Source organism: Chiloscyllium plagiosum, chromosome 36 (genome assembly GCF_004010195.1).
Source record: "Chiloscyllium plagiosum isolate BGI_BamShark_2017 chromosome 36, ASM401019v2, whole genome shotgun sequence".
NCBI lineage: Eukaryota > Metazoa > Chordata > Chondrichthyes > Orectolobiformes > Hemiscylliidae > Chiloscyllium > Chiloscyllium plagiosum.
This window is the reverse complement of record NC_057745.1, coordinates 6649005-6668032: the sequence shown is the minus strand read 5'-3', so window position 1 is coordinate 6668032 and position 19028 is coordinate 6649005. Positions and strand designations below refer to the sequence as shown.

Sequence of the window (19028 nt, the reverse complement as noted above, 5' to 3'; positions counted from 1 at the left end):
GGTGTGGCATTGTGCTGTTACTTTTGTGATGTTGTAGACTTTGCCTCAATCCTGAATTAAATGTCTTGTCCAATGCTGTGCAACTCTACTCACCATTTTCCACTCTCTGCTTGCTGGGAGGCAACTGATGCATCTCTCTCTCTCCAAATTTCAGAAGGACTACCAGAGGACGAAGATGATTGTGTCCAGAAACTGCCTGAGGATCTTGCTGAATTTGTCTCTGAACAGGTAAGTTGACACATTTGCTGCAATGTAATGTCTCCTGGAGAGATGTGAGGATTGCTTTTTATATAGTGTGTGGATTGCTCTATGTTCCTCATGTGAGTTTGTTTGTGATTACTGGAATGACTTTCTTCCTGAGTGAAGGCCGAAGTCTGGTGCTCTCACAGTAAAATCGATTGCATGTTACCCGTCAGCTGTACAGAGTCCTATTAGACAGTGTTGGATGAAGCCTGAATCAGCTGAAGACCTGTTGAAGGGGGCTTCACTGGTCTAGACTTCTCCAAATATGTGTTTGGAATTAACGTGCCAACTGCTGAACTGAAATTGAGGTAAAGCCTGAGAAGTCTGTTATGGTGCATTAACTTTATCAAGGTATTGGACCTCAAGAAAGAGACTTTGTGGAGTGCCTCCGAGATGGATTCTTAGAACAGCTGATGCTGGAGCCGACCAGGGAGAAGGCAATTCTGGATCTGGTATTGTACAGCAAAACAGAATTGATCAGGGACCTCGAAGTGAAGGAGCCATTGGGAAGTAGTGACCATAATACAACAAGCTTCAATCTGCAATTTGAGAGGGAGAGGGTACAATCGGAAATGACAATATTTCTGTTGAATAAAGGGAACTATGGAGCTATGAAGGAGGAGCTGGCCAAAGTTCAATGGTGCAATACCTTAGCAGGGATGACAGTGGGAGGAACAATGGTGGATATTTCTGTGTATAATGCAGAAGTTGCAGGATCAGTTCATTCCAAAAAGGAAGAAAGATCCCAGGAGGAAGTATGGGTGGCCGTGGCTGACGAGGGAAGTTAAGAAACATATAAAGTTAAAAGAGAAAAAGTATAACATTTCAAAGATAAGTGGGAAAAGGGAGGACTGGGATGCTTTTAAAGAACAACAGAGGATTGCTAAGAAGGAAATACGCAGAGAAAAAATGAGATATGAAGGTAAACTGGCCAAAAATATAAAGGAGGATAGTAATAGCTTTTTTTGCTTTATGAAAGGCAAAAAAATGGTTAAGACTAAAATTGGGCCCTTGAAGATAGAAACAGGGGAATATATTACGGGGAAACAAAGAAATGGCAGAAGAATTGAATTGGTACTTCAGATCTGTGTTCACTGGGGAAGACACAAGCAATCTCCCTGAGGTAACAGTGGCTGAAGGACCTGAACTTAAGGGAATTTATATTTGCCAGGAATTGGTGTTGGAGAGACTGTTAGGTCTGCAGGTTGATAAGTCCCCGGAGCCTGATGGTCTACATCCCAGGGTACTGAAGGAGGTGGCTTGAGAAATCGTGGTTGCGTTGGAGATTATTTTCCAGAGTTCGATAGATTTGGGATCAGTTCTTGCGGCTTGGAGGGTGGCTAATGTTGTACCACTTTTTAAGAAAGGTGGGAGAGAGAAAACAGGAAATTATAGACCAGTTAGTCTGACCTCAGTGGTGGGAAAGTTGCTGGAGTCTATTATAAAGGATGAAATTATGACACATCTGGATAGTAGCAACAGGATAGGTCAGAGTCAGCATGGATTTATGAAGGGGAAATCATGCTTGACTAATCTTCTGGAATTTTTTGAGAATGTAACTCTGAAGATGGACGAGGGAGATCCAGTAGATGTCGTGGACCTGAACTTTCAGAAAGCTTTTGATAAAGTCCCACAGAGGAGGTTAGTGAGCAAAATTAGGGCGCATGGTATTGGGGGCAAAGTACTAACTTGGATTGAAAGTTGGTTGGCTGACAGGAAACAAAGAGTAATGATAAACGGCTCCATTTCGGAATGGCAGGCAGTGGCCAGTGGGGTACCGCAAGGGTCAGTACTGGGACCGCAGCTTTTTATAATATATGTTGATGGTATTAGCAATAACATTAGCAAATTTGCTGATGATACTAAGCTGGGTGGCAGGGTAAAATATGATGAGGATGTTAGGAGATTACAGGGTGACCTGGACAGATTAGGTGAGTGGTCAGATGCATGGCAGATGCAGTTTAATGTGGAAGAATGTGTGGTTATCCACTTTGGTGGCAAGAACAGGAAGGCACCAAAGGGGCAAGTAGGTAAAGGGGCAGTACAGAGAGATCTGTGTGTTCTTGTACACCACTCAATGAAGGTAAGCATGCAGGTACAGCAGGTAGTGAAGGCGGCTAATAGCATGCTGGCCTTCATAACAAGAGGGATTGAGTATAGAAGCAAAGAGGTTCTTCTGCAGCTGTACAGGGCCCTGGTGAGACCACACCTGGAGTACTGTGTGCAGTTCTGGTCTCCAAATTTGAGGAAAGACATTTTGGTTATTGAGAGAGTGCAGCGTAGGTTCACGAGGTCATTTCCTGGAATGGCAGGACTACCTTACACTGAAAGGCTGGAGCGACTGGCCTTGTATACCCTTGAGTTTAGAAGACTGAGAGGGGATCTGATTGAGACATATAAGATTATTAAAGGATTGGACACTCTGGAGGCAGGAAACATGTTTCCGCGGATGGGTGAGTGCCGAACCAGAGGGCACAGCTTAGAAATACGGGGTTAGACCATTTAGGACAGAAACTTCTTCACCCAGAGAGTGGTGGCTGTGTGGAATGCTCTGCCCCAGAGGGCAGTGGAGGCCCAGTCTCTGGATTCATTTAAGAAAGAGTTGGATAAAGCTTTCAAGGATAGTGGAATCAAGGGTTATGGAGATAAGGCAGGAACAGGATACTGATTAAAGATGATCAGCCATGATCATATTGAATGGTGGTGCAGGCTCGAAGGGCAGAATGGTCTACTCCTGCACCTATTGTCTGTTGTCTAAATTTACTGTTGTCACAAAGCTGCTCCCTTTTTTCTAAAAGCTGTTCCTTTTCTCAAGAATACTGTGTCCTTGATTTTTTTTTTCAGAGGGGCCAGGCTCCAATTAGACTGGTTTGGTACAGAGCTGAAAAGGATTTTGAGAGGCCTTTGTTTATATGTAAACAGATGAGACTTCAGGTCAAAGTGGTCATTTTTTAGAAGTGACCTGTATAATGAAAGGGGAGTGGTCAGCTCTCCAGCTGAGCAGTTCAGTCCAGAACTAGTTGGGGGTTCAGCTGTGTGGAAACAGGCTCGCTCTCTCTCCTTCTGCCCTTCTAATTTCAACCTGTAAGCATCTGTTCATTTTTTTTAATTGTGTTTTTAGGGGGTTTGCTTATTGAGACTGTTGTGTATATTCAGTACAGCATAATTAAGTCTAGTTTGGATCGCCTGAGTTCTGTAGCGGTTCTTTATTCTGTTCTATGTGTTTCATTGTGTAATTTTATAAATACATTTTTGTCTGTTTTAAAACCTGGTAGTCAACCTCGCTAACTTCGGGTAATTTTCACTGTACACTTAGTGAAACCAATTGCAAAGTTATCATCTGGGCTGTCTGCTTAAGAATGTTTTGAGTGGTTTGGCCTAGTCTGTAACACTGTCCAAAGCAGTAAATAATCAGGACAGCAATTCTTCACATTTATATCAAAGCCAAGCTGTTTTGCTTTGGATTAAAAACATAAAATTGTGAAGCAGCATTTGTGGAGAGACAGACTCGAAGTTTCAGGTTGATGCCCTTTCATCTGAAGTGGGAAACATCAGAGATGTGATCGGTTCTGATGAAGGGCTGGCTGGGACAAGGATAAATGAAAGGTCTTCGTTAGAGTGGAAGACAGGAGCAATTGAAATAAAGAGTTTGTCTTGTATCAAAGGAACATAGTAATAAGGCAGCAAAACAAACATAAGATGTGCTTAGAGCTGGCGTAGTACTCTCTGAAAGTAAAGACAAGAAAAACCAAAGCAAGCAAGTAAAGGAAGTAAAATGGAATGGGGAAAAGTCTGAATTTGTCGAACTCTGTGCTGTAAAATGCTGAATTGAAGGATGAGCTTCTGTTCCTCAAGCTCATGTTGAGTCTCTCGAGGAATGGTGCAACAGACCCAAGGACAGAGACACCAGCCTGAGAGCGAGGTGAAGAATTAAAACCTCCAAGAACTCGGGGACCTGTTCACAGCCTCATATTCTGCAGGACAGACTCTAGTCTGTGTTTGTGCTCCCCAGTGTAGAGGAGTCCACATTGTGAGCAGTGAGAACTGTTGACTACATTGTAGGACACACCAATTGCTGTTTCAACTTGCAGCAGTGTTTGGGGCTTTGGAAAGTGAGGAGCGGGATGGCAAAAGGGCAGGTGTTACATCTCCTCGACATTTGTTTGGAATGTTGCTGTGGAAAGGGAATGGAGTTGGAGAAAAAGATCAATTTATTCAACACTTGAAAAGAAGATGCTAATGTTTACATTTAGCATGTGATGTTTTAACAAGCAGATGATTTAGTTGGTATTCATGTTCTAGTGTGTGTGGCTTTGTTTGTTTAGGAATGCTGACTCACTGCCCTTGAGTATGAGGAACCGCCATCTTGGAAATGGTGCCAAGGAATGTTCCAACAGTTGTGGAAAGGTGTGCCCATGTCAGACATCTTTCAGCTGAGGAAATTAGAGAAATGGGAAGAAAAGCATGGACATTATTGGCGGTTACCGTGATCTAGTACAGTCTCTCGCTTCCCAATCTCACTGAATTACACACCTTGCATGGCTTAACGGAGAATGAGCTCCTTGCAGAACATGATCCATGTTGGCCTTCAGCCCAGTAGAAGGCTGCATGAATAGAACAGGCAGCAGGATCCCAATACTGTTGTAAAAGCTGCCTTTTAAATAGATTGCTACTTCTCCTGCAGCTGGAACTTGGAATTGGATCATTGGATATTTACAAGGAACACATCCAGCTGTTGGACACTGTCCTCAAATAGCTGTGGGAGTGGTGTTTCATCAAACTCCAAACTCACAGGAGATTGCCCCTCCTCCACCCAACGCACATCTGTAACACATCCTCAACTACCAGTTGTTTCTGTTGTCTAATATAAAATTATTCATGGAATAAACATAAGGGTCTCTACCGACAGGGAAAGGTTCTGAAGCCCAATGGGGCTTGGAGCTCTTGTACTGATTAACCCCACATACACTCGGTCGCTTTTCATTTCAGACTTCCACTTAGTTCCTCTTGTAGTAAATTATAGTATCTGCTTCAGTGACTTTCCGTTAACACACATCTGCTCAATGTTGGATTTACAGAGGACTTTGATTGTCCAAAGGGTACAGGCAGGGAGTATTAAGTTTGGTTAATCAAACTCTGGATAATTGAATGCCGGATAACATAGTTTGGCTGAGCATCGGGATTTTGCCGGATAATCTGATATTAGGATAATCGAATGCCGGGTAATCAAGCTTCCTCATCTTCAACCTTCCGTTCAATATAAGAATTCTTGTTAATATAACAAGAAATTTAGATAAGTGGGAAGATGAGTGATAGCTGTTAATCAATTAATTAATTGATCTACATAGAAAGTGGGGGGGGGGGGGGGCAGTGCAGAGGTGTGTGGGCAGATTGGAGGCCAGGTTGGCTGTAAGCAGGTCCAGGCAACAGCTGTGGAAGCAGTCATCTCTGTCATTTCTGTCTCTCTGCCCCTCTTTCGTTCATGCCCAGGTGTCCTTGGAGAGGGAGCATGCTGTGTCCATCAATGCTCTTGATGCCTTTAGAGAGAGGTGGGCACTGCGGGTGATACTGTTCTTTATTTCCCTGTCCAGCCCCATTTTGATTTAGCACCTTCTTGAGAGAAGAAAAAAAATAAAAGGGGAGGGTTCCCCCAGTGCATTGTGAGCCAGGAGGCCCAGTTCAAGTCCCACCTGATCTTGAGGTATATACCGATATCTCTAAACAGGTGTATAATAAGCATAAAGTATATTTGAAGGGGAAATAGTTGAGACTTGGGGTGGGGGGGAGCGGGAAACGATTGGACTTAGATAGTCAATAAACTCTCTGTGCATGGCTGGTCTCTCTATCAGTTTGAATCTTTTAACCATACCATTAGCAGACACTGTCCTTCTGAGTAAATTTGAGGATCCTGCTTGTTGTTACTTATATGAGGGGAATCTGCTGTCATGGTTTGTCACACTCCTCTGTCTTGAGCTATCTTCAACATCCTGTTGTAGTACATCTGACTCAATCTGAGAATCCATCATACAGCCGTGTCTGATTGACTCCTCATGCTGCCTTTCACTTTGACATCTAAAAGAGATCATTGTAGCTTTTTGAACAACCAAAATGGAGAAAAATTTCTTTTCTGGCTGTAACCTTTTTAATACCCTTTTATGTTTTGCAATTTAAAACACCAGTTTCAATTTGAACTCTGAAGTAGAAACATTTTTCCCACATTTGTCTTACAAAACCACTTCATAGTTTTGACTTGTTCTCCTCTTTTTCTTAGAGGAAAAGCTCCCAAAGGTGTTCATGTGTCAGCCGTTGGCCGTTCAGTAACATTCTCGTCTTGGAGTCCGAAGGCAGTGAAGGTTCAGTTGGGTGACTTGAGAACAAAACGCCAGGCTAGCACTCTCAATGCAGTTCTGATGGAGCCCTGCACTCTCAGTGATGCCATCCCTTAGATAAAACTGCATTCTAACAGAGCCTTGATCTAACCATCCCATGGCAAAGAAGAACAGGAGATTTTTTTCCCTGATGTCCTGGTCCCCTGTCAGTAATGCCACAGCAAAAATCCCACTGTGTGAAACTTACAATTGATACTTGCTTTGAGTTCAAGATGGGGGAAGATTTTCTGTTTTTCTTGCCTCTTGTCCTGAAGTCACTGACTTATAGTGAGCACCTGGTGACCTATTAAAATGTCTCCTCTTCCTGTGAGCACAGTGTGTTGGAAGCTATTCAACATTATTGGGGTAATGCATGATTTTGCAGCCTACTGTGTTTTCAGCTAAATCTGAACACCTGTCTAGTCCTCCATGAATAGAGGTGGGCATATTCTCTCCTCTTTCTCTCTCCACCCTCTACCCCTCGTTCCTCACCCTTGTTGTTCAGACTTAATCTGCAGTGTAACCAAAATCATGAAACACATTGCAAACTGGGGATTCAACCTGAGGCCTTTCTAGTAGTATTTGTAATTTTCTGATTGAGCTGCACACCACACGAATCCTCCACCTCCTCTCTCTCTCTCTCTCTCTCTCTCTCTCTCTCTCTCTCTCTCTCTCTCTTTCTCTTTCTCCCCCCCCCACCCCCCCCAACCAAACCACCCACATCCTTGGTCAACAGAGACTGAAATGCACGTGAGATTTCCGAGCAGTGAAAGTTCTTTTAATTAATTGCCATTTTGCAGTAAGATCAGATTTATACAACCGCCAGCTGACAGACAGGGCATGCCCCAGTGATCATGTCCTTTTAGTTTCCCTGAGTAATCCTTTCCCCATCTGTATTCCCAGTCATTAATAAGGTGGAGTCATTCTAAATGACTGTTTTACTGTAAGTTACTCTCAATACTCCGAAGTCCATATGGGCTTGGCTAACAGCCCATTCATACAGAGTCAAAAAATATTTAACTCTTGTTTTCATATCTCCATTTTCTTTGCCGGCTTTCAAGGTATGGATGTTCTTTGCACTGTGACGTCTTAGGAAAATGATGAAGTGTTCATTCTTTCTGTTCCACATTCAAGTCTTGGCAGGCTCCAGCATTGGAAGAGTAGTCCATGACAGAGATTAGCTGGCCTAGAGGAGTTGAAAGGGGAGCCAGTGGGAAATGCTTCTGTGGAGAAGACACAACACAGGATATCAAGGGAAACTCAGAGGATAAACTCAAGAGAATAAAGTACTGTTGATAATATCTTGGCATCAATCTTTTTCCAAGCGATCCAGATGGAGCTGGGGCCATGTTCTCTCAGTTTGGGAAGCGTGGAGGGATGAACAGAGTCGTCTTCTGATTGGGGTGATGTGAGGGGGTATTTCTTTAACATTATAGGAGCAAATTACTGTAGATGCTGGAATCTGTACTGAAAACAAAAAATACTGGCGATCACAGTGGGTCAGGCAGCATCCATGGAGCGAGAGTAAGCTAACATTTTGGATCTTGGTGACTTTTCTTCAGAACTAATGTGTGGAGGGACAGCATTAATGCAATTTTTTTTTGGGGAGGGGGCTGCTGCTGGGGGAGAAAGGATGTTGACAGTTCAGATTAAGCTTCCCCCTCCACACTTCACATCAGCTCTGATAAAGAGTCATCTAGACTCGAAACATTAGCTTGCACTCTCTCCATGGATGTTACCTGACCCGTTATGATCTCCAGCATTTTTTTTCTTTTCTTCAACATTACCTGGACTGTACATGTCATTAAAATTCATTGTCAGATCAGATGTAAATAAGGCTGTCTCCATCACTTGCTGTGTTTTGAAGGTGGAAGAGTAGGGTTTTGGCTTGGATTTCAGAGTTTCCTTTTTATTTCTGCTGAAATTTATTTACACACACAATGAGCACGTCCCTGTCATGGTACGGAAAGTAGCTGGAGAGGAAAGAATGAGCTCTTGGTGCCTAGTTTACAGTTTCTGGAATTTCAGGGCGGTACATGCAATAAACAAAGATTGTGTGACCCAAAACCAGACAAATAGTGACCTTGAAGTCAGGAGACTTGCCATGCCTGCCTAATTTCAACCTGTCTGTCTTTCAAACACTGTGTCCAGCAAATAACTGACTTAACTTGTTGTGGGACTTAGCTGCTTGAAGAATGAGAAAATATTTGCATGGTGTGTAAGAGACCGCAGGCCTTCTCAGCAAGAATAACATTTAGGCTGCATTTTCAGTGCAGCTGTATCTGTATTGTTGCTGTGTAAACCCAATTTTTATGCCCAGCCTGATTCTGAAAGATACTTCTGAGTAGCAGAATTCAGTTTCGTCCTGTACAAATAGAGAGATGAATGAAACTGCGACACTAGAGTCAGCCTATGTTGAACTTGTCAACCAATAGTGGTAACATAGCAAACCCCATCAAGTGATGAGCTGCAACTCTGTAGTAGCTGCAATTGTTTAGCCTGCCCTGCGACCAATGACAGCTAATCTTTCACGTTATTTGCCACTTATTAGATTAGATTACTTACAGTGTGGAAACAGGCATTCCGGCTCAACAAGTCCCACACCGACCCGCCAAAGTGCAACCCACCCAGACTCATTCCCCTACACCTAACACTGCGGGCAATTTAGCATGGCCAATTCACCTAACCTGTATGTTTTTGGACTGTGGGAGGAAACTGGAGCACCCGGAGGAAACCCATGCAGACACTAGGAGAATGTGCAAACTCCACACAGACAGTCACCTGAGGCGGGAATTGAACCCGGGTCTCTGGCGCTGTGAGGCAGCAGTGCTAACCACTGTGCCACCGTGCCATATCTGACCTCAATATACAATCCACCTGTTCTGAAAGCCATGTTCATGATGGTGAAGGTATGGATGGCAGTGACCAAAGCATATGACTGCTTCCTTCATAAGATATAGGGGCGGAAGTAGGCCATTCAACCCATTGAGTCAGCTCCATCATTCAGCGAGACCATGGCTGATCTGATGAACCTCCCTTCCAGTTTCCTACTTTTTTCCCATAACCCTTAATTCCTTTACTGGTTAAAATTTGTCTATCTCAGCTTTGAATACAATTAATGAACCAGCCTCAAGAGCCCTCGGTGGAGGGTAAAGAATTCCACTACTCTCTGAGAGATGATGCTGTGTTCACGCAGGCAATGACTGTGCAGAACAGATTGAAGCGGGGTGGGGGGGAAGAGTTTGCTAACTAATTGTGGCAATCTGCCCCCATCAGTTGGTCTGGAATAAACTTCCACATAACATGTGACTAACTACGTGGTGGTGTTCCATGGGAAACCAGAGCTCCAAACTTAACCATTCCCTTCCATGCCAAGCATCAAATTACACAATTTTTGTACCCTCAAAGATCGTTCCCTGAAATAAATACCTAATTTCCATTTGCTAACTACTTCCATGGTCTCTGAATTGACCATTCACTCACTAGAATATTGGTCTGAGGCGTCCAGTTATGAAGCCAGAGAGGCAGCTTTCTTAGTTGGGGTGGTTTCCGGGGTCGAGAGTGTAGTGCTGGAAAAGCACAGTAGGTCAGGCAGCATCCGAGGAGCAGGAGAATCGACGTTCTGGGCATTAGGAAGGGCTGATGAAGGGCTTATGATCGAAACATTGATTCTCTGGATGCTGCCTGACCTGCTGTGCCTTTCCAGCACCTCACTCATGACTCTGATCTCCAGCATCTGCAGTCCTCCCTGTCTCCTCCATTGGTTTCCTGTCTGTTTCTGAATTGGATCTGGGGGCAAGGTCCAACCTTGATCTTCCAGTCCTAGGCAATTAAGGCCCTTAAATTGTCATGAAGGCCCTTATGGTCAATGAGACTGGACCTGGGACAATGAAGCAGGTATAAGGCCATTGAATCCTTTCTCCTCCACTCCCCTCCCAAGCCCTGCTGATTCCCTTTCCCACCCTCTCCTTGGGTCCTGCCATCCCCGCCCCAACCGCAGAGATACCACCCTCCACACAAGAAAGGAAAGCATTTGCTTGAGACCTTGGGTGCTCAGGATGTCAGGTGCCCTCCCAGCACCAGCCATGCCATTGGCAAGAGCTGTCAACCTCTAAATGGCCAGAAACACCCATTGTGTTGGTTTTCCGCTTTCGGGGCTGGGGTTTGGAGAAGAGCCCATCACTGCCCTCGAATCAAGCTGATTGGAGGTGAAAGGTGCTGTAAAGGTCAGGCCGGGTGTGTCTCCAGCTCCTCCGCAAGTGAACGAGACACTCTCCAACATTGGCAGATGCCTTTCGTTATGTAGACAGGATTGTTTTAAATCATACCCCTTCTCACCCTCCTTTCAAATGCAGGTCATATCTTCTGGTGTTCCATTCTGTTCAGGGTAAAATGGGTCACCTGATCTCATCTGTTGTGTTGCTCTTCATGGTTCCACATTCCGTGAGATCATGTCCATTTTGTATAATCCCTTCTCTCCAACTGATTCCACAATTCCCCTTAGTCATTTTGGTTGCTATATTCTTTAAATTTTCAGTGGCTATGTTGATCCAGGTCTTTAACATATGGCATTTAACATTCAGCTATCTTAACTAACTGCATCAGCTGTCACTCATGCAAACATTTGGTCAAAGGAAGCAGTCAAAGAATTTCATCTGTTTGACTGTGAGTATAAAGTTACACCAATTGATACGTATCAGTTTCCTGAAAAGAAGACAGACCTTTCAAGAAGATCTTCACTGCTGCCTCACAGCGCCAGGGACCCAGGTTCAATTCCTGCCTCGGGTGTCTGTCTGTGTGGAGTTTGCACATTCTCCCTGTGTCTGCGTGGGTTTCCTCTGGGTGCTCCGATTTCCTCCCACAATCCGTAGATGTGCAGGTCAGGTCAATTTGGCCAGGCTAAATTGCCCATAGTGTTAGATGCATTAGTTAGGAGTAAATGTAGGGTAGGGGAATGGGTCTGGGTGGGTTACTGTTCAGAGGATCAGTGTGAATTTGTTGGGCTGAAGGGCCTATTTCCATACTGTAGGGAATCTAGCTTAGGTCAACAAGGTTGTAATTACAATGAAGCTCAATGGTTGCAGTATCCCATTTTGATTTTTGTCAAGAGCACCAATCCTGGACCTTTCTATTTTTTTTAATCCAAAGAGTATCTTGAAGAGTTTCCTGGATACCTTGGTGACAAGAGTTTAATGTGCAAATGTTTAGAACTCACTTGAATCAACTGAAGGTCCATTTGAAAAACTGTAAAAAAACAAAAAAGTGAAGGGAGTTTTTGCCTATCTGTCAATGTAGTCTTTCTTACTGCAAAGAAATCTAATCCTTTTCAATATTTGATCACTAAGCTTCCTCTTTGTGCTTGACGGGAAATTTCTTGCGCACAGAATGTGCAAGCCTTCATCTCCCTGTTTACCAGAGACTAGAAAACCATTTTCTTATCAATCCTTTTGGTTGTGTGGAAGTCTCAGATTGTCAGCACATCCCCATCTCCTTGTTCTTTTGGAAACAACATCAAATTCGTACTTATTGGAAACGACATCAAAGTCATGCCAATGAAATTGCATCACAATCCTCTCACAGTACTTGGATGATGCCCCCAATTCAATTCTCTCAAAATGGCTTCAAGTTATTAAATCACTTTTCCAGGTGATTTTCTCTTTAAGGTGCTCCAAACCACAAATATCAGCATTATTCCTCGATCTTGAAGTGTAAGCCAACTGGCCATATGTATGGAAGATAGTACCATCATATTTTAGGTGTAACACATTTTCAAATTGTAAGTTTTTTAAGTATTTTTACCCAAGTGCTTCAGAAGTACCCATCCAGATCATTTCCAGACACTCTGTAGGGGATTCACGTTGTCAACCTTTGTTCAGTAAGTCACAATGAGGGGCAGCTACCTCTGAGAATCTTGTAACAATCTGATGACCATTATCCTGAGCATTCCCTGGATGGCATCTCCCATTTAAGATGGAGATGAAGAGAAATTTTTTCTCATCGCCCCAGAGCAATAGAGCCTGGGTTATTGATTGTATTCGAGGCTGTGTTTGGGAGATTTTTGACAGCTAAAGCACACAAGTTCTAGGGGGCAGATGGGAAAATAGAGTTGAGACCCAAATCATATCGGCTATGATATTATAGTATGGTACAGCAGACTTGAGGGGCCCAATAGCCTACTCCTGCTCCTAGCTCCTGAGTTTTGTTGTTGGGCGCTATCACTGCTTCAGTTTCAGCAGGATCTTGTTTTGTCCTTTGGAAAGACACTGTGATCCACTAATTTCACTTCTAACCTTCACTTCAATCAGCTTGACTACATTTTGTTGGCATTGCTTCAACAGGGTTTAATTTTTGATCCTGATCCAGGGTCTCATCAACAGATTAGCATGTCTTCTCTCACAACAACAGCCTGTTCCTCCGGACACTATGAATTCTCCTGTGAAATCGTTCAGCATCATCTACCCCCTCCTAACTGGTGATGTCTGTCCTGATTTCTCTGAATATCTCTCTCGCTCTCTCTTTTCTCTCTCTCTCTCTCTCTCTCCCTCTCTCTCCCTCTTTCTCATGCTGCCTTGCTTAATGAGAGCCGAAGCATCTCGTGATGTGTTCCATATTCTCCTGAAACTCACCTGTTGTGTTTAGTTTTGTTGGGAACAGCAGTATTTCTGATGCTTAACATTTTGATAGTTACATTTGTTGAAACAGAATCCTAATAAGACAAGCAAAGCAATCCAAAATCTAGGAGAGATCAGCTCAAAATAATGAGCTGAAAAGCACATGGATTTGTAGCTTTTGTGGTTATAAATATTCAATTTTTTTGTTTCAGTATCTCCATTTATAATATCGGTAGTTTGTGAATACTGACTCAATGTAGTATCTGTTTTTAAAAAAAGCTGATAAGCGAGAAAACTTAATGAAATGAAAATGGACTCTATAATGGTCAGCGAGTTTTCAGATATCTTTAGACACAGTGCTGGGAGCAGTTGGGGACGTTCCCACACTTGACCATGAAAATATGGTGACAGCAATACATGCGTATTTCTAGCCTCCTCACTGTCACCTTTTTAGAAGTATTCGATTTAAGACAGTCTTATAGTTTGTGATCGATGCCATTGTTATTTTGCTCAGTGATGATAGTGAAAATGTCCTGAGCATTTTGTGGCAGTCAGAATATCTCTGCAGCTGCATACGTTCACGTTTTATTTCTTCACAACAGTAAATGTGATATTTTGATTTCTAAGTGACCTATCGCTGCCATTTACTTGAGGGGAAATTTTTGCCATTTAGACACAGTATGTCAGCCCAATCCAGTATGGTCATCCTGCTAGGATCATAGGAACATTCAGTAGGCCATTCAGCCTCTTGAGCCTGTTCTACCTTTCAAGGCGATCATAGCTGATCTGTGGCCTAACTCCATGTACTTGCCTTTGCCGAGCATAATCTCAAACTAAATAGTCCCACTGTCTGCTCCTGGCCCCTGACCCTCCAAACCTTTCCTATTCATGTACATATCCAAATGTTGTTTAAATGTTGTAATTGTACCCACATTCGCAACTTCCTCACAAATCACCCTTTCTATAAAAAAAAAATGCCTCTCATGTCTTTTTTTAAATATCTCTCCACTTACCTTAAAAAATGTGCCCCTGAGTCTTGAAATCCCCCATCCTAGGGAAAAGACAGATACTGTTAACTCTATTGACACCCTTCATTATTTTATAAACTTCTATTATACCTATGCTTTACAAACATTTATCAATCTCAGATTTAAAATTAACAACTCAGTGCATGAAGCTGGTGATTGTCACAGTCTGGAAGGTGTCTCATATTTGAAAAGAGCTCCAGTTGGAAGCAATTTTGGGCATTGTTATGTTCATGAGAATCTCAAAGACCTGGCATCCGTGCACACTGCTTAATTTCAAATATATTAGTCTCTTGGATTTAAATTTAGCTAATTATCTTGTGAGGAGTTGGACACTTTATGCTCAAGATACTTAGCAGTGGGAGCAGGGAGATCCTGATTGCTCAAATTGATCAATACTACCTGAATGTAGACTCTGAAAGAAGTCCAGCCCCGATCGCTCAGTGAGTGATGCAGAAAATGTAATTCTCCTACTGACAAGCCGGCCAGGATCAGCAGAGATCACAATAGGGTATGGCGGGTCATAGTGGAAATCACAGTGCTCAGGAACAGCCTTGTTAACCTGCTATCTATTGCCCACATTAGTTAGTATTAGTAAGAATTGCGATTATGACTCGTCTTTGGTTACTGTATTACCACTTTTGATCCTGAATAGATGACTTACACCGCCACCCAAGCAACCACTTCTGGTTACACTGAGTTTACTTTAAGTTCACTGACCAGTAAAATACTGCAAAGGTCCAACTTTTTAATGAAAAGGGTGGTGCATGTATGGAATGAGCTGGGAGAAGGTGAGCACTGCAGCTGCTGGTGATCAGAGTCAAGAGTGTGGTGCTGGAAAAGCACAGCCAGTCAGGCAGTATCCTAGGAGCAGCAGAGTCAAAGTTTCAAACATAAGCTGTTCTTCAGGAATGATTCTGATACTCATCCTGATGAATACCTTATGTTTGAAATGTCAATCCTCCTGCTCCTTGGATGCTGCCTGACCAGCTGTGCTTTTCCAGCACCACACTTCTTGATTTTGGTATGGAATGAGCTGCCAGACAACGTGGTGGAGGCTGGTACAATGACAGCATTTAAAAGGCATCTGGATGGGTTTATGAATAGGAAGGGTTTAGAGGGAAATGGGCCGGGTGCTGGCAAATGGGACTTGATTAATTTAGGATATCTGATCAGCATGGACGAGTTGGACCGAAGGGTCTGTTTCTATGCTGTACATCTCCATGACTTCATGATTTTCCATATAGGTGCGTACTGCAGAGGTATTGTTGTGAATGTTATGGACTTATCCTGAAATTTGAATTCTTCTTGCATCAACTCACCTTGCTGTACTACCAACCAAAATAATGTTCCAATCGAGTCACTCTCCACAAAAATGAAAATTAAAAAAAAAAATTTTGGAATGCAAAAGATCTCCTTGCTAATTTAAAGCCTTCCTGTTTTCACTGAAAATCAGTACGAGTTTTCCCTTGCCTCACTCTGTATCCCTGGAGTCAAGGTAAATGTTTTGTGAGAAGTCTCCAGAGCTGGGTGGGGTTTGGGCAGGTGGGTTTGTTTGGAGAACCAGCATAAATATTGCACACCCATGCACTGTGGGAATGTGCCCCATCTTTCTTTTACACACACCTTAAGTGTTAACCGTTAATTTAATTTGGAAGCTTGAGTTAAGCAGAACAAAGGCTGTTGCTTCCATTTTTGTTGGCTAGAATTAGGATTTCATTCTGCCTTGGGGTGCAGTATTTTGTACGGTTGGGGGTAGGGAACACTGGCTTGTGCTCAGGGAGACATTTTTCCACATTTAAGTCTGGGTAGTTTATATGTAAATAGCGTTTAATATTCTGAAAGTATCATATTTCAGTCTTTCTGAATTGAGTCATTGTTGAGTCTGTAGCGTTACAGTTACCTCCCAAATTCTCTGCTTTTGCCAACCAGCAGGACGCTGTTTCGGCAGGAATAAGTGTTATTCGGTTAGTGACTAAAGCACGTTGGCAGCCTGTTAACTGGTCGCAAGCTGCCACGTAAACTCCTTCCCTTGCTCGTGTTGAGTTTCCTTTTTCAAATAATTAACATATAAAAGAGTTAATTTAGTCACTGAAATTAGAAGCAACCCATTCCTGACCCAAGATTTCAAACATGCTCTTGTGTAATTGTAGAAAAATATTTTGCCATCTTTACCAACTGCATTTGTACCACTGTGGTTTCCAACTCTTGGTTAATTCTGAGTTGGGGTGAGAGGTAAAGTTGAGGAAGGGAGGCGAATTGCCGATACCAACTTCCAGCTGCACTCCTCTGTATCAGTTTGTAGATTCACACACACCTGAAAATGAGACCTTTTGGCCCATCTTGCCTGTACCAGCTTATCAAAAGAGCTAGGTGAGAATGAGGACTGCAGATGCTAGAGATCAGAGTCGAGAATGTGGTGCTGGAAAAGCACAGCCGGTCAGGCAGCATCCGAGGAGCAGAAGAATCGATGTTTCGGGCAAAGAGCTATCCAGTTTGTCCAACTCTCCTGCTCTTTCTCCATTGCTGCAGAGGTGTCTCGTTTTAAGTATGTGGTGGCACAGTAGTTAGCACTGCTGCCTCACAGCGCCTGAGACCCGGGTTCAATTCCTGCCTCAGGCGACTGACTGTGTGGAGTTTGCACGTTCTTAAATTGCCCGTAGTGTTAGGTAAGGGGTAAATGTAGGGGTATGGGTGGGTTGCGCTTTGGCGGATCGGTGTGGACTTGTTGGGCCGAAGGGCCTGTTTCCACACTGTAATGTAATCTAATCTAAAAATCCGTTCTGGCCCTCAACACAAAATTAGAAAATCGCAGAAATCGTTCTGTTCATGGGAGGTCTTTCAAGGAAGAATGATGTGAAAAATGTTAAGCACTTCATTTGGGAAGAGAAAACCATTTCCTTTTTCAGATGCTGATTGCCTCTACCTCTGTTGTGCTCGCATTTTGTGTTCTTTGTAGTTCATTCCTTCTCATCTTTAGAGTAAGTGTCACATGTGAAAACTCGATTTTACGTCCAGCCAAGTTATCTCCTTTTATTAGAACCGTAGACTTTGCAAACAAATATCAGCAGCCTTTACCCAACTTAATGAGACATTCATTGTGAAATAAGCCACCTCCCCATCTGGGGTAGATGGCATCATTTTCCATGAGCCAAACTTGTTGACATGATGTTTTTCTGGTTGACTTACAAAGGTATATTATTTGCAAGTGTAACTGGTGACTAAAGCTTATTTTTCAAAGTACCATGCAGCTCAAAGAAGCCAAAGACAGAGGTAGGAAGACCTCTGGAACTGCAAGCTCCATTGCTGTGCATCCAGAGTTTATTCTGAATGTGTTTCACCAGGTAATGGTAATGAAAACTTGACATTTTTATTGTGTTCCATGTGAAAAATGTGTCTTTCACAATGAGGAAAATAGAAAACGTGTGTGGGAGAAAGTGGATGGAATTGGGCTGCCTTAGACTGGAAAAATTGGGCATTCACCTCGAGGATTTTGAAAATATGGAGAATATGGCCATAGAGAAAGAATGTGGTGAATGAGGTACCTCTTTCAAAAGAGCCAGTATCAGAATAATGAACCAAATGGCAGCCTCCTATGCTGTAGGATTCTACTGTTCTGCTGTGTCCAGGGTTGTGTATCAAAGTCCTGGAACTTCTCTAACTGAAGTACATGGAATCCAGAGGCTAACATGTATCTGACATGGCTGCAACTTTTATAAAAGTGCCTTTTGTTACAAAGTTAGTTCAAGGAGAAGGATTTCTAGATTACCCCTGAGAGGGATAGTCCCGCATATCGAGAACTATGGATGTAAAATTGCAAATGTTGGCTTCAGCATCTCCAGCTGTTTAAACATTGCAGTTCAGGACTTCACTTCTAGCTGCCAGACCTTCTGCAAAGATTGGCTAACAGGGATATTGTTGGCTACAACATGCCTGGAGGGAACTGAGCCCTGCAGGAGACATCCACCTCCAGAAACAGCAGCATCAACTGTATTTACCTTCTAGCATTGTTACCTTTATGGTCATTGTACTTGTGACAGATTCTTCCAGGATCATCTGTCAACTTTCTTCTTGCCTGCACCACTGGCGAGAACCAGCTGCGCGACAAGCACTTGCGAGTCCCACAGCACAGATTTACATCCCTTGTCCTGCAGGCGCCAACAGAGACCTGGATTGAACATATGGAAAAACTGCTGGTTTTGCACAGTTCTGAACTTGACAGAAAGTTAAACAACTCAGGGCTGTGGTTTATGCAAGCCTTATTTTACACAAACACAGCCTTGTTGTTTTGAAGCGACGCAATGTACCAAGATCAATATGGTGTTCCTGGATCTTGTGAACCAGTTTGTATTGCCTAAGGGGATTGCAAAGGAACTTCCCAGCATTTTGTTTCTCCTTTATTGGCCATAGGTATATGTTCTCTCAGAATCTCCAGAGAGAGAATATATGTCTATGGTGGAAGAGAGAAGGGAAAGATGTGTTCAATTATGATGCTGCATATGTCATGCCTCCACCCCCATTTCCCCCACCATCACACCCACTCCAGGTACTGGCTCCGACCCCACTCCCAGCTCCACACCCACACCAGATCCCAGCTCCAAGTTTTCACCATCCCTACAGACCTCCCACTCACTGAGGACGAACGATCAGTCCTCAGCAAAGGACTCACCTTCATCCCCCTCCGTACACGCATCAATGAATTTAATACACACCGTGACGTCGAACACTTCTTCCATCGCCTCCGAGCTTACTTTCACAATCAGGACTCCCGCCCACCTTCC

At 43.3% G+C, this 19028-nt stretch overlaps 1 protein-coding gene across 8 annotated transcripts in view; it reads left to right on the top strand.

Annotated features, from left to right (window-relative positions):
• Positions 1-19028, top strand: part of LOC122540917 (A-kinase anchor protein 13-like) — a 411711-nt gene that overhangs the window by 191792 nt on the left and 200891 nt on the right. For all 8 annotated transcript variants that reach the window (XM_043677213.1, XM_043677212.1, XM_043677210.1 and 5 more), the window contains one exon: positions 155-228. In XM_043677213.1, the coding sequence (XP_043533148.1) occupies positions 155-228 (74 nt within the window). The remainder of the gene's footprint in view (positions 1-154; positions 229-19028) is intronic.